The 25,637-nt window shown below is 48.1% G+C and overlaps 1 protein-coding gene across 18 annotated transcripts in view; it reads left to right on the plus strand.

Moving 5' to 3' along the window:
• MAPT (microtubule associated protein tau) overlaps nucleotides 1–25,637 on the plus strand; it is an 87,753-nt gene that overhangs the window by 24,267 nt on the left and 37,849 nt on the right. For 12 of the 18 annotated variants that reach the window (XM_080924267.1, XM_080924277.1, XM_080924280.1 and 9 more), the window contains exons 2-3: nucleotides 21,149–21,261; nucleotides 25,207–25,293. In XM_080924267.1, the coding sequence (XP_080780393.1) occupies nucleotides 21,162–21,261; nucleotides 25,207–25,293 (187 nt within the window). In that variant the 5' untranslated portion in view covers nucleotides 21,149–21,161. The remainder of the gene's footprint in view (nucleotides 1–21,148; nucleotides 21,262–25,206; nucleotides 25,294–25,637) is intronic. The other 6 variants (XM_080924279.1, XM_080924276.1, XM_080924283.1 and 3 more) reach the window with 1 other exon arrangement.

Raw genomic sequence — 25,637 nt, forward strand, 5'->3', positions numbered from 1 at the left:
CATGTGACCTAAGTCTTCAGCTTCAGGAACCAAAGCATTTATTTCTATTACACAGACAGTTTCCTGTCCCCAGAACCATTCTTAGGCCACCTCACCCATCCCAACCAGTAGAGCTGCTCCCAGCCCCATGGTATCACCAAGACACCTCCGGTGGTGCTTCACCCTGCAAACCAGGGACACGGGACACTGCTACTCCTCCCTAGCTGGAGCCTCCTGGCAGAGGAGCAATGCTTGCTGGTCATCAGAAGCACAGCATCCCGTGGGATTCCCCCTCCATCCTTATAAAGATGCCGTTCTCCGGGCAGTGAAGAGGGGTGGATGAATGTGTACCCACTCTGTCCCTCCCGTGGCCTTTCTACAGCTGTATTGGGAGCTAAGGGGGGTGGGAGGGGCAGGGTGAGACTCGTCTTGCTGCCTGAGCATGAGTGGAGGCAGGCTTCTTTCCTGCGCTCTCCCCAACGGCCTTACCTCCCTCCTCTCACCTCCTGTGTCAGACAGATGGTGGCAATATGCCGAGTCATGCCGCAACCATTTCTTGAGTGAGAACCAGGCAGGGTGGAGTCAGTGGTCCCTGGACCTCCCCCCTTCACCTCCGGGGTCTCCATAAGAAGAGACATAGTGGGTTCTATGCTCCACGACCTTTCCTCGTTCCGCTCAGACATCTCGGCCTGCCTCTGCTTCAGAGGCAGCAGTTGCTCAATCGGGCGCCTATACGGTGCAGGAGAGAGGGCATGTGGAAGGAAGACGTTCGGGGAGGGATGCGAGCCCTCTGGTGCCGAATACTTCCAGAATCTGTCCTCAGGAAATAATTAGTGGGGGCTGGGGGTTACTATTAGAGCCAGGCAGGGTGCCACATGCCTGCCATCCAGCACTGTGCAGGCTCAAGCAGGAAGGTCCCGAGCTGTAGGCTAGCCTGGGCTACATAGAAAAACACTGACTCAGAAAATGGGGGACAAACATTGGTTTACAGATGAAGACGTCTGTCGAGCTGTTGTTAACTGCAGAAAACCTCAGACAAGCTACAGTTCCACCCTCCAGCTCAGTGCTTCTCAACCTTCCTAATGCTGTGACCCTTTAATACAGCCCCCCCTCATGTTGTGCTGAACCCCAACCATAAAATAGTTTTTGCTACTTCATAACTATAATTTTGCTACTGTCATGAACCATAATGTAAATACCTAATGAGCAGAATATCTGATATGTGTCCCCCAAACCCCTGCTCTAAGAGATAAATATGTAGTATAGTGCACAGCCATTAGAAAATTGTGTCTGTGGATTTTTTTTAAGATTTTATTTATTTATTTTATGTACATGAGTACACTGTCACTGTCTTCAGACACACCAGAAGAGGGCATCGGATCCCATTACAGATGGTTGTGAGACACCATGTGCTTGCTGGGAATTGAACTCAGGACCTTGGCAAGGGCAATCAGTGCTCTTAACCACTGAGCCATCTCTCCACACTGGAATTTTTAAAAGATGTATTTAGTTTTGTTTGCCTGCATGTATGTATGTGTACCACATGTGTGCCTGGTGCCCACAGAAGACAAGAGGGCAACATATCCCTTGGAAATTGATTGCAGGTGCTTTATTAGTCACTACGTGGATCCTAGAAACCAAACCCAGATCCTCTGCAAGAGCTGGAAGATCTCTTAATGCTGAGCCACCTCTCCAGCATTAAATAGATTCAAAATGTGCAGGAAAGACTGAGTGTGGCAGAGCACATCTGGAATCCCAGCCCATGGGGAGACTGCAGTAGGAAGGTCAATGCAGGTTCAAGTCCAGCTTAGGCTGCATGGTAAGACCCTGTCTCAACAAACAAACAAACAAACAAGCAGAGGAAAAAGGAAATGGGTGGGAAGATTCATTGGAATGTCTCCATTGGTAGCCAGCAGTTTTATCTCTATTCTTCATAATGTAGGCACATGTTACTTCTTAAATGTGGAGTTTAAAGCTAGAGTTAAGACAGACCAGTGGTGGGCTGGAGAGATGGCTCAGTGGTTATGAACACTGACTGCTCTTCTAAAGGTCCTGAGTTTAATTCCTAGCAACCATATGATGGCTCACAACCATCTGTAATGGGATCCAATGCCCTCTTCTGTCATGTCTGAAGACAACAATGTACTCCCATACATAAAAAGTTAAATAAACAAATAAATATTAAAAACAAGAACAGTCCAATGGTGTATATCTGTAAGGAGGATCACTTGACTCAAAGTTTGGACCAGCCTGCCTAAGAGTAAGGTCATGTCTCCTAATATAAAGTAGGTTGAAGAAAATAGTCCACTTGTCAGTCATTGTGTCTGTAATCCCAGCATATAGTCTAGCTAAGGCAAGAGGATTTGCATTCAAAGCCAATGAGAGCTACATAGTGAGACCCTGTCTCAAAACGAACAAAATGACAACCAATCTATGAAGAATGTGGTTGGACAGTGGATCACCCCCAAAGACTGCCTGAAATGTTAGAAACTAAGAGTGTTTTAGATTGAAGGGGGATGTTCTGGAAGGTTTGGGAAAATTTGTTTAGATATACTACTTAAATATCCCTGATCCCAAAATGCTCAAAAATCTGAATCTTTGGATCATCAAAACGTTTTAGATTTCAGAGACTCTGTGGAGAGATGGCTCAGCAGTTCAGAATGCTTGCTGCACAATCACAAAGACTGGAGGTCGAACCCCAGTACTCAAGTAACGAACTGAGCATCCCAAGCATGTGTTAGCCCAGATCTTGGGAGAATGAGGATAGGTGGATCTCTGGGGCTTTCAAGCTTCCAGCCTAGCTGAGAAAAATATGAGTGCCAGATTCAGGGAGAGACCCTGCCTCAAAGGAACAGGCTGAGAATGATAGAGAATGTCGCCCTCTTCTGGCCTGTATATGCGTGTGCATACAGACACATTACACATAGATAGATAGATAGATAGATAGATAGATAGATAGATAGATAGATAGATAGATAGATATAGATAGATAGATAGATAGATAGACAGACAGACAGACAGACAGACAGACAGACAGACAGACAGAAGTATTTGGGGTTTTGCTTGCTTGCTTGCTTGCTTGCTTGTTTTTTTGTTTGTTTTTGAGACAGGGTCTTTCTGTGTAGCCTTGGCTGTCTGGAACTCACTCTGTAGATCCGGCTAGCCTCAAACTCACAGAGATCTACCTGTCTCTGCCTCCCAAGTGCTAGGATTAAAGGCATGCACCACTGTGCCTGCCTGGGATACTCACCCTGTGGTGTCATGTGATTGGCTCCAAAGGCTCTGTAGGAGGTAGACTCATTCTTTTTTCATATTTTTTCTTTTATTGGATTTTTAAATTTGCATTTCAATGTTATCCCCTTTCCCGGTTTTCTCTCCAGAAATCCCCTATCCCATCCCCTTCCCCCTGCTCCTAAGAGTGTGCTCCCCCACCCACCCCCTCCTGCCTCCCCACCCTGACATTCCCCTACACCATGGCATCGAGCCTTGACAGGACCAAGGGCTTCTCCTCCCATTGATGCCCAACAAGGCCATCCTCTACTACACGTGCAGCTGGAGCCATGGGTCCATCCATGTGTACTCTTTGATGGTGGCTTACAAAATGACAACCAACAGATTGGGAAAAGATCTTTACCAATCCTACATCCAATAGAGGGCTAATATCTAATATATACAAAGAACTCAAGAAGTTAGACTCTTTTTTTTTTAGAAGCATTTATTTACTTTATGTATATGAGTAAATTCACTGCAGCTGTCTTCAGACACACCAGAAGAGGGCATCAGCTCCCATTACAGATGGTTGTGTGACACCACGTAGTTGCTGGGAATTGAACTCAGGACCTCTGGAAGAGCAGTCAGTGCTCTTAACCACTGAGCCATCTCTCCAGCCCAGTTAGACTAATTCTTTGAAATGAAACTTATCTATATCTTCTCTATTTGTCCCCTTCTCAGACTGAGCATTGCTACCCCTCCCACAGTAAGTTTCTTAGATACATATAGGCAGCTGATCCTCACATACAGGGGAAAATGTGAATATAAATATTTATTCATGCACATATGCACTTTATTATATAGATAGCATTGTATAAATATATATCTAAATAGAGACAGCTGAAGTTTGCCCCTTTAGCAGTAAGTAAGGCTGGGTCTTGGACCTATGGTGTTCATTGTATTTAAGCAACTCTTCTGTAGGTTTGAAACTTTCTAAAATGGTTATTTGGGAGAAGGAGTACCAGCCGGCCCTCTGCCCTTTTGCCACAATGGAAATATACTTTGAGCCCATAATGATAGTTTGACAGTTTAATTCACTGAGTGTTTGGTGAGCCTTAGGTGTTGGGGGTGGGAACGCTTTGGCTGCAGCTGTCCAATGTCCACACTTCCAGTGTGCAAATGTTTCGCTCCACCGACCTGTGGGCTGGGAGGCCCTGGTCTGTAGCTGAGCTGTACTCAGCAGAGTCCACCAGCTGAAGTTCGTACTTCGCCTCCTCCTCCCTGCCCTGCAGCGGCCCAGCCTCCCACCCCAGCCTCAGATTCCGCCCATTGCCTTTCACTGCCTCTCCTTCACCTCAGGACCCTCGCTTAGGTTTCTTTTCCCCTTTTATACTTCTGTGTTCTCCACCATGGCCTCCCTGCCAGTATATATTAAACTAAATAACTCTCCTTGGTCGGGCGAGATGGTCCAGGCTATTACAACACAAATGCGAACAATGACCAGAGTTCCATCCTCAGAACCCATGGTGGACTGAGAGAACCAACTCCTGAAAGGTGTCCTGTGACCTCTACACATGTGCTCCCCCCCCCACACACACACTTAAAATCCCAAAGGCATTAATAGTTAAAGAATAAATTAAGTAAGTAAGCAATCTTCATCTTTATGACAAATTAAACCCAGAGTCTCCTTCATTCGGCCTTAACCCTCTTCTGCTCCCAGCTGGGTTTGATCTGGAATTGTTTTTTTGTGGTTTTGTGTTTTGTTTTTGCTTTCCGTGCTGGGTTTGAACCAGGGCCTTACCTACACATGTCAGGAAGGCATTCTACCACAGAGCCACACCTCCAGTTCTTCTGACTATTTTAAGACAAGGTCTCAGTAAATTCCCCCAATTCCCCCAAGCTGGTCTTGGCCTCCTTATATACCCCAGGGAGGCCTTACACTTTGACTCCTTAAGACATCTGTGGTTTCCTGCCCTGTAGTTTTCTGTTCTAGCCCCTCCTCCTGGACTGTCCCTTCCTCCAGCCTCACTTTCCTTGAGAGCTCGTCCACATCCTTTGGGTTGAAACATGAACGTCACTTCCCCAGGGAACTTTTCTCCCAACCCGTCCAGGCTTGTGACCTACTTAGGAAAATACAGAAAGAGCTCAATAAACGTTACCCACACCCAACCTCATTGTTTTTTAATCCTACTTAAACCTCCCCTCTTTCCTTGTTAGTCTCCCCACCTGCAATCCAGTCTCCTAATTCTCAGGCATAGATTGCCTGGTCTTTGTTTACTGTTAGTAGATTCCTGAAGGGCAGGACCATGACATGCCCACCTCTACCAAGCTAAGTGCCCTCTGGATGGGGTCTGGTGCTCTAAGGAGGGGTTTGTGCACCTGTAGAGTTTGTCTTGTTGCTAAGGACTAAAAGGGGGGATGGCGAGATGGCTCAGTGGACAAAGACACGTGCCACCAAGCTGACAGCATGAGTCCAAGCTCCAGATCCCAGATGGTAGAGGAACAGAGGTCACTCCTACCAGGTGTCCTCTGACTTTCACATGCTTGTGACATAGCACGTGTGTACACACATGCAGGAATAGATAAACAGATAAAGATGATAGGTAGATAGACAGATAGATAAAGGTAGATAAATAAAGTACACAGGTAGATAGATAGGTAGATACAGAAAGGGTGGGGAACGGAGCTGAGATGCCAGGTTCTTAGACTTTGCTTTATCCCCAGCACATGTCACAAAGCAGGAAATTGAGGCTCAGAATGGTTATGTCACTCACCTGAGATCACATGGCCAGCACATCAAAAACTAGAATTTGGATTCAGCTTCATGATTTTTTAGTCCCAGCACTCAGGTGGCAGAGGCAGGCTGATCTACAAAATGGGTTCCAGTACAGCCAGGGCTACACAGAGAAAATCGGTCTCAACAAAAACAAAATAAGAAAAAAAAAAAAAAAGTCGGGATTTAAAACCCAGATCTGTCAGCCACAGCCTATATTTTAATACCTTCCACTCCACCCCCATGATTGTTTGATTTCCAAGATTAGATGTTCTAACTATGATTTTCATCCCCAGAATGTGATAACTATTGTTTAGAAACGAGCCCACGGTAATCCTAAATACACCTATTTCTGCTTTGTCACAGCTGTCTGGTCCCTGCCAACAGACCAGGGAAGTAGGTCACGGCTGCAGGGACCACGCGCTGGCTGCTGCTTCTGTTTCTGGGACCAAGGGATGGCCAAAGCCTGCCAGGGGTGTCACCCTCCACAGGCCCTGCTTGGGTTTCATCTCTTGATCCTGGGGAGCCGTAACCAGCTCTCACACTGCGCTGAGTTTTGCCTTCTAGAATTCTCTATCTGTGGCTGCTGTGTGAGGCAGTGTTTAGAGGGTCAGACATTGGCAATAGGCAGGCGTTTGATGAGCTGGAAGCATCTCTCTTTATTCTCCTGGGGCCCACTGCAAACTGGGAGCTCCTGGGCACTGAAGGAGGGCTGCTCTTTAACTCAGTCCTACAGAACGGCCACATCTCCAGTCAGCAGATGCCCAGAGCTAACCTTTGCTTTAACAGTCCGCCTTTCTATATCGTTTTTAGAAATAACCACGGTATGAGGTGTTTGTAACAGTGGCCAGAGAAGAGACAATTACTTTAATGAACTCTTGTGTATTTCACTGTGTGTCCCTTTCTCTCATGAGGCAAGGACAGGGGGATCTCTGTGAGTTCAAGGCCAGCCTGGTCTACATTATGAGTTTCATGTCAGCCAGGGCTACAAACCAGCCCTGTCTCAATGCCTTACCTCCCTGCAAAATACTGCACACAAGGCAGAGGGAGTTCGCCTTGGTGACACAGTTACACATGCCTTTAATCCCAGTATTCCTGTGTTTTGATCTTCCCATTGCAGCCTGTTAGTATGAAGCTTTGTTTTATTTTGGCTCCCCCACAAGACAGTGTTTCTCTGTACACTCCTAGTGTCCTGAAACTCACTCGGTAGACCAGTCTGCTGGCCTGGAACTCACAGAGATCTGCCTCCCTCTGCCTCCTGATTGCTGGGATTAAAGGTGTACCATGCCCAGCTTGTTTGAATTTTTTGATGTAGGGTCTATTCAAACTTGTGGGCATTCCCCTGCCTCAGCTTCCTGTGTTGGGGTTACAGGCATGAGCTGCCATAGAAGCACTCTGCTTTTGTAACTCACACCTGGATTGCTAATAAATGAATTTACAGGGCAGTGAAGTATCTGCAGCGCCACCTCCATTTACCAAGCACTGAGCCATACCCTCTAGGTACAGCTTTGCTCTCGTAACTCACTTTTTAACTTTAAAGAGCAAATTCTGTTTTAAAATGTATATATATTTATTTACTTTACATATGAGTACACTGTAGCTGTCTTCAAACAGACCAGAAGAGGGCATCAGATCCCATTACAGATGGTTGTGAGCCACCATGTGGTTGCTGGGAATTGAACTCGGGACCTTTGGAAGAGCAGCCAGTGCTCTTAACCGCTGAGCCATCTCTCCATCCGTAAAGAGCAAATTCTTTCCTAGGGTGACTTCAGTATCCAAGGTTGACTTCAGATTTGCTATGAAGTCTGTAATGACCTTAAACGTGACACCCCTGCCTCTCCAAGCTCTGTCATATAGGTCTGTGTCATCAGATCTAGTTTGTGCAGGTCTGGGGTCCAGCCCAGGATTTGTGCATCTTATAGCAGGCACTCTACACACTGAGGTATATCCTCAGTTTGGAGAAATGGTGTGTGTGCATGCGCGTGCGCACAAGCACACACATGCAGGTGCATGTACAGGGGAGATGGCCTAGCAGTTAGGAGTGTCATCTGCTCTTCTAGAAGACCCAGGTTCAGATCCCAGCATCCCTTTAAGGTAGCTCATAACCTTCTGTCTTCAGCTCCAGCTTCCCTGTCAACCTTGAGACTATAGCACACGCTTCTCAGAAACATGGAAAGCTTCTGGCCCAGACTTGGCACAGCCCAAGAGGACAGCCAACTTCTTATTTTCCCTTTGCCACTCACTGGTTGGGTCACTTTCCACATCTTGTGTAGGCTCATCACAGTGACATCTGCTTTCCTTCCCACAGAGAAGGTGGACCCTGGACCTGAGGCTGTCTCGAGCTTTTCTCCTTTGAGTTTAACCTTTGTGGGTTAATGACTGGGAACAGCACGGGCAAGCACTTGGCTCTGTCTCCAGGAGCTAGCTGCCTGCATCCCAGCCTCACAGGGTGACCTTCTGCAGAAGGTCAGCAGCTGAAACTGTGCTTGGCCTTGTCCCTCAGAGACCTTCCCCTCCTCCCAGCAGTTGGGCAGACTCCCTTGGGTATCCTGCCTCTGTCCTGATGTCCCTTCACCATTCCCCTCCCCACTTCCTTCTACTCACAAGGCCAGGGCCCCTCATCAAGCCTTCATATGCAACCTGGGATGTTCTTGGCCCAAGACCTGCCTGGAGCAATGGTCAAGAGTGGTCCTGTAGGGGACTCTGGTGCTCACTATACCTGTCCTTGGGAACCTAGAGGTAGCAAAGGCATCTGGATTCTACAGGACTGTTGGCATCCCCAACAGTCTCAGGACCCAAATTCGGGAGTGATGCTCTTTGTTAATGTCTAGCTCGAAGGCTCAGCACAGGAAAGCTTGTGTGCTTGCACATGCAGGCCTGGAAGCGACACACAGGAATACGGAGAACACTCTGAGAACACTGTTCCACTCTCCCGCTCACTGATGAGGCGCCTGCCCCATGCACAAGTATTGAGGGCTTTCCAGTAGTTCAAAGTAATTCATTCAGAAGTCTCTCCCCTCAAGGTGCTTACCAACCGTGTGCATGGTGTGACATTGATAACCTGTCTCCCCAGTGTCCAGATTGTTAGATTCCAATCCTCCAGGGAAGGAAATAGGGCCAGGGAGACCAACTATGGAATTCTTCCAAAGAGATTATGATGAAAGATCTGTTTCTGGTGTTCCTAAGTTTCCTCTGCACTCCCAGCCTTGAAGGGCAGGGGGCTCCTGAAACCCACCCTCTGCCCCAGCACCTTCCCTGGTAACCGTCTGGCCTCCTTGTCCATGACTCCTGCCCTATCCTGTTCATGAACACTGTGCTTTAACGTGTTAGCCCAGCATGTGGTATGTCCCTCTCCCTGCAGGGATGGTTCATCTGCAAGTCTTGTGGCCCACCAGCCCCAGAAGATGTTCTCTGGCAGGGCCTTTGTCCTATGCCCTCTGCTCCCTGGTAGGCAACAGTCCAAATTCCACCACTGCCCTGTTTTTTGAGATTCCCACCTCCAATACAATCCTGAGACTCTACAAACAATGGGCAAGCCACCTTGACAGTTTAATACAGACAAAATTTCCTTAGTGACATGGTTTAAGCCAAAGCCAGATTGACAGCAGGGAACTCTGTGTACAGTCATTCCTTGGGGTGAGTTGTTGTTTACCCTGTGGATCCCAAGGATCCTGCTGGGAGACTGAAGACAGAGAAGCTGAGGCCAACCAGCAGCAGACTCTGTGGGCCAGCTGGGAGTCCTAGCTTGTGCCCAGGCTCAAAGGGCATCTCTAATTTTAGACATGACCAGAGAAGAGAAATTTAATTTCATGCCTCTTATGCAACTTTTGATCTGAGGTGTTTCGTTGTTAAACTGATGTTTTGCGATTAGACAGTTTCTTACTATGTTACCCTGGCTGGCCCAAAATTCACTATGTAGAACAGGGACCAGGCTGGCCTCGAAATCACAGACCTGTCCCTGTGTCTGTCCCACCTCGTCGCTGGGATTAGTCATGAGCTGCCACATCATGTAACTTTTGTGACTTTTGAAAACAACCTCTGGTTCCTCTTCTTTTTCCCTCTTCATCTTTTTGAGATAGGATCTTGCTCTGTAGCCCAGCCTTGAGCATCTAATAACCTGCCTCAGTTTTCCAAGTGCCAATATTATAAGCATGGACCTGCCACACTCATCTGTGTGTGGTTCTGCTGGTGACTCCTGGGACACTCAGAAACCCAGAGGAGGCATACGGCATGATTATAATTCTCACTGACCGTTTTTTCCCTCTTGATGTACATGTATACACGGTACAGCCATACATACACACAGCAACATACACATGCTCGTGTACATATGCACACAGTACGTACACACAAACACATAAGTGTGCACACACGCAGTAACATGCTCTCCCTCTTGCTCTTCCACCCCAGTGAAGTGTTGTTGTCACTTTCAATTTTTCAAGTAGAATCTCAGTTCCTAAGTTCTTTGGACTTCTTTCTCTTTCCCTCCTCCCCTCCTCCCACCCCACCCCCACACCCCCAGCTTTCCCTGAATCCCACTTTCCCCCACTCCCACCAGCCTCCCCGTTTCTGGACATAATTCCCATCCAGGCTTTCTCTGGGTCTTTCGGCTGCACAGTGGACACTTGGCATCCGCCAAGGCTGCCACTTCAGCAGTGTGTTCTTGGGGCGCAGAACCCAAATGTGTGCCCAGGCCTCCTTTTCCTGCCTCTCCCTGACCTAGATTTCTGTGTGTTCACTCTAAGTGGTCCAGGTCTGCAGTGCCAGTCTGTCCTCAGTGGGCTGACCTCTGGTGAGTGTATATTTTGTTTTGCCCAAGTGTGTTTATTTCTCTTTATCAGCTGTCAACATAGCAGATGTTTGAAAACACGCAGTCAAAAGGGTTGTCTCCTGAGGGGACATCTCCTGAGGGGTGTCTCCTAAGGGGGTATCTATAAGAGGGTGTCTCCCAAGGGGACATCTCCCTGCCATACTTTTGAAGAAATGCCTGTTCTTTCTGCAGCCTGAGGGTTTTTGTCTACATTCACAGACATGTTCTCTATAAAAGTGATATTCATGAATAATTTCTACTGTTTCTCTTTGCTCTTGAAGGGGCCTTTGTAGGCCCCTCACCCCTCCTACAAAGTGGTTGGCTTCACGAAGGGTGTGCCAGGACAGGGTTTTGGCATGGTCCCCAGGGTGTCACGGGACCAGGGGATGATCTCACTGGGTCCGCCATCTGCCCTGCCTGGCCAGAGGCTGCATCAAGAGGGCCAAGGGGCACCACGTGCCCTGGGTATTTTCAAACGAGCTTTTAAAGAGAGCTGGCAATTCTTTTGCTAGTGGGTGTTTCTCCCCTGGTAGGCTCCCAATTTTATAAAACTTCAGGGGCTTCTGCAAGGGTGGCTTCAGGTAGAGTATTATTATAACACAACCTGAAGCAAACCTGTTCCATGTGAGGATCTGAGATGAGTTGGAACATTTGCCCTGAGAAGCTCTTTGGTCTGAAAATACAACTATGCCATAAAGGTTTAGACTCACCCATAAGGCTTTAATGATAATTACCAGACATGGCCCTTGTGTAGCTTTTAAAACACATGTATTAATTGCTTAACCCCGACATCCTCTAGACAACTTCTAAAGCTCAAACAGGTTGAGTGATTGACCCAGGGTCACACAGTTAGTAATGAAGAACCCAGGCAGCCCTGGTGGTGAATTCTTTTCCTGCTGCCTCCACATAGAAGGAAGGCAGCGGGGGGGGGGGGGGTGGCAACTGGTTATGGTGACATGCATCTGAACTCTGAGGACTTGAGAGGCTCAGGAAGAGGATCAGGTGTTCAAAGCCAACCTGGGCTACATATCGATACCTCCCCCCACTCCTCCACTGAAGAGAGAATCTAAACCTCGTGTCCTAGACCCAGGGTGTCATTTCTTCCATGTGATTGCGAACACTGTCTATTTTCTGTCCATCCAAGACAACACGAAGTTCAGGTCATTCATTATGGAGAGGCAACTGCTCCTTAACCATGGTTCCTGACACTGGCCTTTCCCCCATGCCCCTCAGGACATGTCCTCAGACTCAAAAATTAGGTATGAAGACATCTAAAAAATTGCCACCTTTCCTCCCCAATTCTCTCCTCTTCCTCCCCTGGCTGCCTTGTTGTCCCCATCTAATGAAATGTCTTCAAAAAACAGAGCCAATTTTGACCTGTTCTCCGTGGCCTTTCAAACTCCCGCCTCCCCCACTGTTTGTGTGCAAGTTCCCAGCAAGCTGAGACTCTCCGGGGGAAAGTTCCAGGCTCGGTTTGTCCCCCCCAGATCTGCCTCATCTCCCCTGTGCTCACCCAAGGACTGTACTAGGAGCCAGCACTCCAACCTTCCCCTGGGGTGTTCTTTCCTCTCTCTACCCTAAAACCACCCGAGAGTTCCTCCACTTCCCCAGCTGACTCAAACTGGCTTTTGACTCCACACTAGTATTCTGTCTAGACAAATCTGAAGAGAAATGTGAACCAAGATTCTCCCTCAGGGTGATTCAGATCCCAAAGCCACGAAGTTGAAGAGTTGACCACCAATTAATTCACTTAGTAAGCTGAACCCGGGGCATTCTGGGGAGGGGGGAGGGAGGTTGGGGTCAGTCTGTACCAGGCTTGATACAAAGAGGGCATCTCTGATCCTGGGGTCTGGCTTCAGGGGAACCTGGTTCAAAAGGATCAAAGGGGGTCCCCTGGGCTCTCCTGTGAGCCTCCCTAAGCCCCTGAAGATGAGTCTGTGTGCTTCCGGGTGCCTTCAGAAGGACAGGTGAGGGCTGAGGAGAAGGTTCAGTGGGTAAATTAGCACTTGAGGTCGAGCATATGGACCTGAATTGGAATCCCTGTGTAAAGCCGGATACTGTCACATTGAGTATCTATAATCCCCTGAGTCAGGAGGCAGAGACAGGAGACTCTCCATAAGCTGGCAGGCCAGCTGACCTAACAAACCACAAGGCAGGAGGTGAGGACTGACACCTGACTCTCCGTGCACAGTGTGGCATACGCAGGTCTGCAGTTAGACAAAACCTCGCCCAGTGTCAGACTGAAGGCAAGGCGATTTCGGTATAGAGTAGAAAAACACATAAGTAGTACCTGGCTATAGGAGTATTTGCTCTTATTAAAGGAACATACACATGGCTTACAAAGACGGAAGCTGTAAAGTTGCCGTGGTAGCTCTTGCCTGTAATCCCAGCACTTGGGAGACTGAGACAAGAGGATTGAGAGTTCAAGACCAACCTGTACTACACATAAGACATTGCCTCAAAAGATGGGGAAAATGGAATAGAGGATCTAAAAGCTTCCCTTATCTATTATGCCTCTGAGTTCAGAGACTTAGGTAGACTTAAAGTGGCTCGTAACCCAGACAGAGACTCAGCAACCCACCTCTACCACCATTAGGATATGTCACATGACAGCTCCTGCCCCAAAGCTACCTGGGTCTGGAGGGCAGGGGTGTTGTCAGTAACAGAGCAATTACACTAAACACACACACAAAAAAAACATCTCAGAGAGGGAAAGTAGAGGAAAACTAAAGTCACACAGGCATTGCAACCTTTATCTTTATTTTTTTGGGAAGGGAGAGTTGAGAGAGGGTCTCACTATGTAGATGACATTTGTCTTGAACTCATGGAGATCTGCCTGCCTCTGGGATTGCTGGGATTACCGGCGTGCCCCGCCTTTAAGGCTGAACTTTTTGACCATATCAGTAGTTACAAAGCTTTTTAGTTCTAACAAGCAAACAAAATCCCCAGAAACTCTTACATAAAACCAGAACTGCATCCAGGCATAGTAGTACACACCTCTAATCCTAGCCAGGGGCAGAGATGGCTGGAGGTAGGGGGCGGATTGGTCAAGCAGAAAGTTCATGAGTTCAAAGCTAGCCTGGGGTATTATAGCAAGATGTTTCGAAAACACCAGAACTGTCCTCTCAGGCACAATGTATGATTTTTCTACCCTGGTGGCCAGCAGCCAGCTGACATCAGCCATGACATCTGTGTGCACACAGCATTGCCACCTCCTCTCTGAAGCGACTTCCCTTCATCTTTTTACACAAATGATGATTGTTCTCTCTTGATAGAGGCCCAGAGTCACTGCAGCTCCTCACCAACGTGAGTCTCCTCTGTGCATGCTCAGTTTCCTCACATTTAACTCAGCCATTCTGCTTCACCCTTGGGTCTGTTACTGCTGCTCGATTCTGGAATGTTCTGTGGTAAATGCAATGTGACATGACCACTGATTAGAGATCGGCGTTGCAGAGCACCCGTCCTCGCCTCCCCTGTTAGAGAGACAGGTGATGACATCCAAAAGAATATGTAACTTCTGAGCTGCCAGGACCTGGCCTCAAGAGGGCATGTATACCTTTAAACTTTGGGGGATGATTTTGTCTTTTGTTGCAGGCTCTTCTGCGTCCTGACTGGAGGGCTTTCCTCCATGCCTTGGCTTCAGTGGTGGCAAGGCTGCCTGCTGTTACAGGAAAAGTTCGAGAGCTGGACCACAGGCATTTGCATCTCAAGTACAAGGAGATGGTCCTTGGGGGAATCCGGGGATTCCCTTTGGTTGAGCCAATGTGCTCATACTCCTTAGCTGCCATCAGCCACTGCCGATAACTCACATAGTCCAGGCTGGCCTCAAACTAGACTTGTAGCTCAGGATAGCTTAGGAGTCCCTCTATCACTCAAGTGCTGGGTTTTGAACCCTGACTCTCTATGGCTTCAACAAATTAATCTTCCTAAGCCCCCTATAGAAGTAACCAGCTGTTGTAGCGATTAAATACACCAGTACCGGGAACCAGGTAAAAACATGGTTTCTGCTCTTAGGAAAATCCTGCTTCCTGCCGACAGACCCTGACAGATTCCAGGGGAACAGAAGCAGAGGAAAGGTGCAACGTACAGGCCACCAAAAAAAAAAAAAAAAAAATAGCTCTTGTTAAAAGATGTCCCTTCTTTGTGTGGAAGGCTGTTTACCCTGCATTTACATATTGTGCCACATGCATGCCTATTCCCAGAGATCAGAAAACGGCATTGGGCGTGGTTGTGAACCACCTTGTGGGTACTGGGAACCAAACCTGGGTCGCCTGCAAGAGCAACAAGTATTCTTAACCTCTAGCTGTCTGTTTAGACCTTGATCCGCTCCCCCCTTCCCCCCATCAGGGTTTCTCTTTGTATAACCCTGGCTGTCCTGAAACTCTCTATAGGCCTGCCTGGCTTCAAACTCAAGAGACCCACCTGTTTCTGCTTTCCAAGTGCTGGGATTAAAACATGAGCCACCACAGCCCAGCTCAGCCCTTGATTTTTTGAGACCAGGTCTTACTGTGTTCTCCCAGTTGGCCTTGCTAGTCGTGTGGTCGGAAATAACCCTTGAGAGCAATGTCCATTGGGAGGCAATTTGGAAACTCTGTCTCTACTTGCTTTTTACCAAATCTGCCTGCTATCTATTTTTGATTTAGTGGGGTTGTTTGTTGAGACACATATGTTTTTATGTATATATGTAGGTAGGTAGGTGGGTAGCCAGCCTCAGCTGGCCTCGAACTCCCAGAGTTCCGCCTGCTTGTGCCTCTCAAGTGCTGGGGTTAAAGGTATGCTTAAAGGTATGCGTAACTACTCCCAGTTAGGATCTGATGTTGTTGATGTTTCTGTTAAAACAAAAACACTTTATGGACTTAATTAACATGCTGTAAATGTGATGTTTCAATACATTCAGCAATGCAGTCATCCCTCTTACCTGAGGCCAGTTTGGGTTTTTAAGCCAAGGCTGGTAAGGACGATCCTTCCTTAGGAGTAGAACCTGGCTGTGCAGATCCGCTGAGTCACAGCGCCGGTGTCTCCTTCCCCCACCCCCACCTCCAGTCTGGCGTCTGGCGCTCCCTAGCGAGGCCTGAGCGCAGCAGAAACACCCCACCCGGAGCTGCCCAGTCCACCACCTGCTCCAGGAAGCTGCTGGATCCGGGTCTCACAGGCGTCTGCACCGCCGAATCAAAGAACCCAGACCAGCCTCACTCTGGCTTTCCCCGAATTTCCCTCTTACTGCCCTTTTGTGGGAAATGCAGTGAGCGATGTGGCACAGTAGCTTAGAAATGGGTTTTAGTGACAAAAGATCTGAGTTCAGACTCTAGCTACACCAGTTACTCAACACTTCCGAGCCTGTTTCCTCGGGTATAAGAAGGTACTAATTATTTCTCCTGGCGATCCTGCAAAATGCAGAGGCTGGAGTTTAGAAGTCATTGTATTTAATTACTCAACTACCTAAGGGCGTTGAGGCCGCTCTCTTACCCAAGGAGTTTTCCAGAAACAACCATGTTGCCAGGAGCGGGACCCAGGCAATGAAGGAAGCCTAATGTAGCCCCATCTCAAGCAAGAAACGCCACCAGACTAGAGCAATCTGCAGTCCAGGGAAGTTCCCATCTCCCTTGGGAAGAAGGTTGGAAGATCTGGGAGCTAGGAAAGACCAGGGCTTCCTTCTGAAGCCTGAAGGCAACTGCTAATTGGGTTTGTAGACATCTGCAAATTGAGGTCCCAGATGGGGAATCAGTCCCCAGACCCCAGGCCACTGGGACCCTTGCTCTCAGGGTAGCAGGGTTGGAAACCAGAGGGCATCAGCCATATCCTCAGTGGACTGAAAAGCCTCACAAGCCTGTCAAGTCCCTGTGGCTGCTTGCCTATCCTGGATTCTTGTCCTGCCCACTTTAAGGGTTTGTAGTGAGTTCAGAGGCTCTGTCATAGAAAGCCAAGGGAAAAAGCAGACAAATTTAAGAGAGCGAACAGGGCCCCAGGAGGATTTCAGAGAGGTAGGCAAAAGGACAGTTGCTTGTCCACCTCCTGACACTTCAGAGGGCCACCCAAGATGCCAAACGGGCTGTACAGAAGACAAAAGGACCGGTGTCTTTAAGGCTGGGAAGCCACTGTTCTTCAGGGACAGAAGAACCTGGGGCTTCATCTGCACATTCCTGGGCCTCCAAAGGTCTGGGAGATGCATCTGTTAAAGTGACAATGGTAATAATGTCAGTGGAGGTATTTATCTAAAGTGATAGCCCGCAAAGGCTCCCAAGGGGCCTACGAGGAGCGTGCTGTCAATGACTCGCCTCCTTGCCAGGTGTCTGGTAAATACTTCCTGGTGCCAGGCTCTGAGGCACCAGCCCAGGCAGGTGTCCCGTGGGCCTCTTCCACTCCTGGGTCATCAGTGTGTCATAAGGCCGAGGAAAGAGTCGTTCATTCCCTCTCGCTCTCCAGGGATCTGTCCTTTCTGAGCTTTGGACCAATGGACCCCAAGGATGTTCCAGAACATTCTTTTCTCATTATCCTCCCTTCCTTTCTCCTCTCTTCCATCTGCCTTCCCTACACTGCAAATGGAGCAGGACCTTGTATGTGCTAGTTAGTGTTCTACCATGAAGCTCCTTCTTGGCTTGGCTCCTAGGTCCTGAAACCCCAGCTGACCAAGCCCATCCATGGAAGGTATATATATATAACAAAGGGACTGGATCTTAAGGGCACCTGCCCTCTCAGGACTGGGAACCTTCCCTACTTAGACAGTTTTCCCATCCCCCACAAGGAAAATAGTGACCCTTGAGATGTATTTATTTTACATGGCAAATAGTAGCCTGTGGTTTTAAGGATGATTTAATTTCCGCACAGACCCTGCAATTCATCCTTCTTCTGGGGGCGGGGGCGTCTGGACCTCTAGCCCTGACAAGTGGGTGGGATGTGTGCAGGGGCAGAGGGATCATTAGGAGCCAGGTCATGGCCTAGACAGTGGTGTGTGCGTGGGTTTAATGAGACAACTGAGCATCAGACAAACCCTGGACCACCATCCCCAACCGGTAGGCTGCAGAGCATTGCCCAGATGCTTGAGTGATTCTTGGCTCTCCAGCTCCCCAGTTGGCAGGTATGGAAACTTCTAGAAATAGCTGAAGACAATGTAACATGGAAAGCAATTGAAACTCCACATTGAGAAAACAGGATGTCCATGAACATACCACCCTGAATGTGGCTGAGCTCAGCTGATCTTGGAATCTACACAGGGTCTGGTGGGTACTTGAATGGAAGAACAGTGAGGGGCCACAGTGCAGGGATTCTTGCTAATAACTCAGTTATTTACAGAGTTTTAAGTTTTTTTTGTTGTTGTTGTTGTTTTTTTTTTTTTTTTTTTTTTTTTGAGAGTATAAGAAATATACCAGAGAAAGGGCTCAAGAGCTGGCTCAGCAGTTAAGAACATTGGCTGCTCTTCCAGAGGATTCAGGTTCAACTCCCACTACCCACATGGCTTCTCATAACCGTCTTTAATTCCAGTTCCAGGCAACCTGACCCTTTCACACAGACATACAGGCAGGCAAAACACCAATGCACATGAAGTAATTTTTGAAAGAAAAGAAAGTACACTGGAGAAGAGACAGGTCTGGCGAGGAGGATTGAGAGTTTGAGGCTCACCCGGGTCTCAAAAGTAGAATGAAGGGCCGAGAAAATGGTTTAGTGCATAAAGGGCTTGCGGCACAGGCGTCAGAACCTGAGTTCAGATCCCCAGAAACCACACGAAGAGCACGTGTGTCTGTAATCAAAGTGCTCCAACGGCACATTGGGAGATGAGGTCTGAAAAATGGCAGAGAGGACCTATGCACAGTGAGAAGAAAGCAAGAGACCCTGTCTCAAATCACGCAGAGGAAGAAGGCAGACTCCCAAGGTCGGCCTCTCATCTCTGCCATATCCTGAGGCACCTAAGCACACATAAGTGGCATTCACACACACAAGTGTGCACACACAGTCTCATACACACTGACTGAAAAGATAACACAGGCCAGGTAGCTCTGGCACATTCCTTTTATCCCAGCACTCTGGAGGCAGAGGCAGGTGGATCTCTGTGAGTCCGAAGCCAGCCTGGTCTACAAAGTGAGTTTAGCTGTTGCCTGGGGAGTGATATCTAAAATAGATCTCTGACCTCCACTCACACATGCACACACCAATAAATTAAAATAATAATAATAATAATAATAGCAATACCTCTATTTTTTAAAAGATTTTATTTATTATATGTAAGTACACTGTAGCTGTCTTCAGACACACCAGAAGAGGGCATCAGATCCCATTACAGATGGTTGTGAACCACCATGTGGTTGCTGGGAATTGAACTCAGGACCTCTGGAAGAGCAGTCAATGGTCTAAACCACTGAGCCATATCTCCAGCCCAATACCTCTATTTAAAAAAAAAAAAAAAAAAAAAAAAAAATCCCCTGGTCTACAAAGTGAGTTCCAGGATAGCAGGGCTCTGTTACACTGAGAAACCCTGTCTCAAAAAAGCAAACCAAGACGCTAAGGAGGCAGGTTGGAGTCGCTGCTATCATCGTCACCATGGTAACCAGAGAGAGCTTGCAGGCCAGAAGAAGCAGAGCAACTTGGTTCGGGAAAAGCAAGGAGAAGATGGGCTTCTGCCCACCGGCAGAGGACTAGAAGTTCATGCAGCAGAAGCAGGAACCCAAGCAGTGTGCCTGGAGCCAGTCCCACCATGCCCCAGTCTCTTCCTGCAGTGCGCACAGGTCCCCGCACTGATGGCGTTCCCTTTGCCCTGAGTCTGCAGAGGGTTCCTTTTGTGCTTCCTTCCCTCAGGTAGCCTCTCTCCCCCTGGACCACTCATGAGGGTGAGGGGAGGCTACCTCCTCCCAGTGTTTTTTATTTCTGTGGGGCACAGCTCAAAGTATTAAAAGTAGCTTTGTAAAAACAAAACAAAACAAAACAAAAAACAAAAACAAAAACAAAAAACAAACCAAAAAAATCAAACAAAAAAATTTCATAAAAGCAAAGACCCATGAAATAAATGTAATTTTTATGGAAGTCAGAGCAGGTGGTTGAAAAAAATTGCCCAGAGCTTATTAAATGAAAAAATCTCCAGTTGTTTGTGACTTGCTTTGTTTAACAACTTGACACAAGCTAAAGTTGTCCGAGAATGTCTATTACTAAAAGGCCTCCATCAGTGTACCTATAGGCAAATCAGTGGGGCCTTTTCTTGATTGACGACTAGGCTAGGCGGGCCTAGCCGACCGGGTGGTCCTGACTTGTATAAGAAAGCAAGCTGAGCAAGCCCCGAAGAGCAAGCCAGTTCAAGGCAGTGTTTCCCCACAGCCTCTGCTTTAGTTCCTGCCTTGAGCTTACCTCTGCTATGTGTGACCTGGGAGTTGTGAGATGAAATGGCCCTTTCCTCTCTGATTCCATTTTGGTCATGGTGTTTTATCACAGCAGTGGAAACCCAATCAAAGCGGTGTGAACTGAATCGTTGGTTAGGAAATGCAGCCTTGGGGAAGGAGCGTCTTCTCTCAAGCAGTGATCTTCAGCAATGGCCCCATTGTCCTGTCCCCATGGTGTCTCTTTACCTTACCCCTCTCTGCCCAGCCATCTGAGCCCCTGCCTTTAGAATACTTGTGGATTCTAATCCCCTGCCTAACTGCACTTCAACTTTGAGAGTTACTCTACCAGTTTCTAAGCCACACTTCCCACACCTACGTCTTCCTTCCTGTCTCCTTTACCCACATCAAGTTCTAGCCTTTGAACTCTCCCCCTGGACATGGTTGTCACCCCCATGCCAGCAGGTACTCTTACGCCCCCATTAACCATGCACATGGCAGCCAATTTCACCTTAGGGCACCGATTCGGTGTTGTCTCTGCCCATGAGCAGAGCCCAAACCAGCCGCTTCATCTTTCTCCAGATGCTGCTATGCCCTGCAAATTACTCCATTTGTCACTGACTGGGTGGACATGCAAGGGCTGGAGGATGCTGGCGGGTCTTCCCATATAGATGCAAGGCAGGGCGCTACCCCGTAAAGATGCAAGCTCAGCATGCACAGGGCCCTGCAACCACCTTCCCTCCATAACCACTGAACTACTTACGAGTCAACAGAGCTTCTCAGTGACATGGGAAGAGTAAGGAACAACTGTGAGTCACTGCCTCATCTTCTTGTGGTTTCAGATATGAGCTAAAGAGACGGCAGGTGACAGGAGACAGAAACGTCGCCTGCTTTAGTGGGGACGTTGAACACTCAATGAGACTGGGCATCAGTGTGCTGGATGGGAGGTTGTCAGTTTGCTGTGACTTGTGGGGAGATGTGGCTCTCTCCTTGTCCCCAACTTCACTACCCTAAGTCAGGTCGCTAGGCTCAGCCTCCCACCTACCCGTAACCTGCTCCGTTGCCTTTTTACCCCAGGCTTTGAAGCAGTATGGCTGAACCCCGCCAGGAGTTTGACACAATGGAAGACCAGGCTGGAGATTACACTCTGCTCCAAGACCAAGAAGGAGACATGGACCATGGCTTAAAAGGTCAGTGGGTGGGCATACACAACTGGCCAGTCGCAGTGGAACACAGTCTGTGTTTGCCTCAGCAGGGGCTGGCAAGAGGGGTTCAAATCCTAGATTTTAACGGAGCTGTTCTTACCTCATCGTACTAGAGCATGAGGAGAGGGATGTCTCATTAATTCGAATGGGCTAAGAAAAGTAAAAATGTGAGGGTGTTGGATATTCACCTCCCCAGACAGGGTGACAAAGTGGGAGAGAGGTTGTCATTCTCAGTTCACAGGAGCCTCTTTAAGTCCTTAGCTACACAAACCTGGCCATCTGGACTCTGTAGGCAAGAGTATGGTACTCCGGGATTCTGAGCATATCCTCATTAATGAACTGCATTAGGTTGGGTATGGCATGTTGCCACTGTCTGGTAATTCCAGTATTCAAGAGGCAGAAGCAGGAGGACCACTGCAGGTTCAAAGTTCAAAGCCAACCTGGTTTGTAAAGTGAGTTCAAGTTCCGTCAGGACTACATAGAGAGATCCTGTCTCAGACTGCTTAGGGCTAGAGGGATGGCTCAGTGGCTAAGAGTACTTGCTGCTCTTCAAGGGGATCTGAATTTGGTTCCCAGAATCCCTGCCCCCCACCCCCCACCCCCATCAATCAGCCCAGTGTTGGGAAACTGACACCCTACAACCTACATTGCATTCACAGATTTCCATACATATGCATAAATAAAAATAATGGATGTAAATGTTTTAGAGCACTTACCAGATTTAGTTTAATTCATTGAAACTGCATCAGCCTCTGCAGGGTCTATAATGTAGTCTTCCACCTGTGTTAGCTTGGCCTCAAACTCTCTTCCTTCAAACTCGCTGCTTGTCCATTTCACTGTGTGAGTGTGTGCAGGAGCTGTGGGGGTGCTCAGGGACACACACGAGAGAGAGAGAGAGAGAGAGAGAGAGAGAGAGAGAGAGAGAGAGAGAGAGAGAGAGAGAGAGAGAGAGAACACACATTGGAAGATGCTATGAAACAAGCATGCTGTCCTAGAAGCCAAAGACACCCAAGCGATTCTCATCAAATTCAGTCTTCGACCGAGGGTTTAGGATGAGCCGTTTGTAGGGGTGGAGTGACAGCTTTGACTTGGCAGAAGGTATCATGACAGCTCAGATAAGTGAGCGACAGAATAATGATGAGGGACAACACTCTGAATACTCGTGTCTAAGTGGATGCTAAACACTGGGCTGTGAGTAGATGCAGCCAGAAAGCCTGTGGAGTGGGAGAGGTGGTCACACACACTCGTGAATCAAAAGGTGCCGCCTTGTAACGCTTTCCAGACCTTCCAAGGAGGCTTCTTCTCCCTCTTCTCCCCCTCCAAGGATAAAATGACGGGGATGGGGGTCCATAGTGAGTCTGGGGCCAACACAGGATACAAGAGACACTGTGAGAAAACAAAAAAATATGGAAAGGGCCCTTCTTGGCCTGCGCGCTGAAGGATGTGGGAAGTCTCTCATCCCTCAGTGTACTTGGATTCCATTTGCCTTTCTTCTTTGTGTTCTGCTTTGTACATAGAACCAGCTGCCCCTCCGGCACCCTAGAAGCCCAGAATTTCACTGTTGTCCAAGGGTCTCCACTGAATGACCCAACCACAGGGCTTCCTAGCAAGTACCATCCATGCTCAGTGATTCCCGGCCCTGGGTCAGACTTTACATGACTTTCTGTAGCTCCCTGAGGACCTCACACTATCTCATCTAGTCTAGACCTTCTTGGTACAAACCCCAGGTTTGCCTTCAGCATCCTTGTGACCTAAATATGTTCCCTGCTTTGTCCAATCATCACCAAGATGGAGAGGTGCCTGTTTGTTTGAAAGACAGTCTCTCTACATGGCCCTAACTATACTGTAGCTCACTAGGTAGTCCTAGCTAGTCTAAACTCATAGATCTGCCTGCCTGTGCCTCCTGGGTGCAGGCATTAAAAGCATACACCACCACACCCATCCCAAGGGCCATTTCTAATGTTACAGCATTGCTGTGACAGTCGTGGCCCTCAAGCCAATAGTTTTACCTTGTGTGTGTGTGTAGCCTCACACACATCTACCTGAGAACAGTTCCTGCTCTTTACATGGTTGAGAAAACCAACCATCATGAGTGTATGGCTTCCATTTTCAAGGTGTCTCATGAGTAAGAAAGATGTGGCCTCCTAAGTAGGCACAGGTCTGTCCTGAATTCTATCGAAATTCTATTTTCAAGGACAACAGATTGAATGGGCTCCAGGTGGGCACCTCTTTGCCATGACAGTAGGTGTTCAGCTTGCACCTGATGGAGTGTGTTAGTTAGGGCTTTGTTTTCATGAAGAGACACCATGACCACAGCAACTCTTATGAAAGAAAGCATTTAATTGGGACTGATGGTTCGGAGGTTCTTAGTCCATTGTTATCATGATGGGAAGTGTGGTGGCACACAGGCAGACATGGTGCTGGAGAGGTAGCTGAGAGTTCTGCATCTAAATTAGGAAGTAGCAAGAAATGACGGTAACACACTGGCCAGGCTTGAGCTTCTGAGACCTCAGAGCCTACCCCACAGTGACACACTTCCTCCAACAAAGCCACACCTACTCCAACAAGGCCACACCTCTTCATTGTGCCACTCCCTATGGGCCGATGAGGCCATTTTCATTCAAACCACCGAATGGGGTGCTAATCTGTTGTAGAGAATAGGGTGATATTGGACTTTCCTCCCTGGTGAGAGCCCATTTGTCCCACTGATACAGTATGCAGCTGGCTTTTGTAGCCTCTGGAGAGTACCAGTCAACATCTGTACCATAACAAAAAAAAAATAATAATAAAGAAAAAAGAACCTTGTACATTCTTATTGATGCACAGAGCTACCCTAAAAGCTCTTCAACCAAGAAGTCTTAGTTAGGATTTCCATTGTTGAGAAAAGACACCATGACCAAGGCAACTCTTAGAAAGGACAGCATTTAATTGGGGTTGCCTTATAGGTTCAGTCCATTATCATCTTGGTGAGAGCATGGCAGCATCCAGGCAGGCATGGTGCAGGAGGAGCTGAAAGTTCTACATATTGTTCCAAAGGCAAACAGAAGATTGCCTGGAAAGAAGCTAGGAGCAAGGTCTCTCAAAGCCCTCTCCCAAAGTGACACACTTCCTCCAACAAGGCCACACCTCCTAATAGCCACTCCCTGGATCAAGTATATACAAACCAGCACACAAGGTGAAGTAAACACCACCAGAATTACCACCTCCCATGGTGAGGCTCACTTGCTAGGCAAGGAGCAGGGCATTGCATCTCTTTAAACACAGCCATGCTAACGAAGGCCTAGGGGAGTTAGCAAAAGAAAAACCTTCAGCCAATACAGGTATGAGAGTGAAGTTAATGGGTTAACTGAGATCAGGGATGAGGAGCTGAGACCTGAAGGCTGAGAGGCCACTGGGAAGGCAAGAGAGGGCTTTCTGCTCATTCAGGGGCAGGCTTTCCTGATCCGTATTGTCAGGCTGTCAATATTAGAGCCTCTGCTTCAGTTAAACCTAGGTGATTAAAGAATGTGTGGATATCTCTGTCTGTCTGTCTGTCTGTCTGTCTGTCTGTCTATCTATCTATCTATCTATCTATCTATCTATCTATCTATCTATCTATCTATCTATCTATCTATCTATCCCTTTATGCCGGGCGGTGCACGCTTTTAATTCCTGCACTCAGGAGGCAAAGGCAAGCCGATCTCTGTGAGTTCAGGACCAGCATGGACTATAAATGAGTTCCTGGACAGCCAAGTCTACTCAGAGGACCTCTATCTCACCCACATTTTCATCCAGGGACCCCAAAAAGTGGAACATGGTTGCGTTGGAGGTGCTGGTTCCTTCATGGTTTGATCATAAGGCTACAATAACCACACTAAAGAGATTGCAGCTCAATAGGACAGGGCTCTCAGGTTCCTTTTGAGGTCTGAGGGCTCACTGTATATGTTCCAGAGTCTCCCCCACAGCCCCCGGCCGATGATGGATCGGAGGAACCAGGGTCGGAGACCTCCGATGCTAAGAGCACTCCAACTGCTGAAGGTGGGGCCTCCCTACTCCCACCACTCCCTTCAGCTTATGCTTACCTTGCTTTGAGCTTCCCCTCCCAACGCCATGGCTGCACTGCGGCTGCGCACTGCGTGCCGCCCTCCCGGCTGTACTCGCAGCTTCCTGTCCTGCTGGCTGAGATGTGCTTGCGCAGTGCTTTGCTGGGCAGTGGGAGCTAGGACCTGCTTCTGCGACTGGCTCGGTGGTATGCACCTTGAACATCATTATCGTGTGTGGTCCTGGGTGTTCCATGCTTGGAGAAGCTAGTCTGTGTGGCACGGCGGGGCACACACACGGCTCAGTAGGGTTCTTGTCCTGTATCTGCTACCCTCTGTGAT

Source organism: Micromys minutus (assembly GCF_963924665.1).
Source record: "Micromys minutus genome assembly, chromosome: 10".
In the NCBI taxonomy this organism is placed as follows: Eukaryota; Metazoa; Chordata; class Mammalia; order Rodentia; family Muridae; genus Micromys; species Micromys minutus.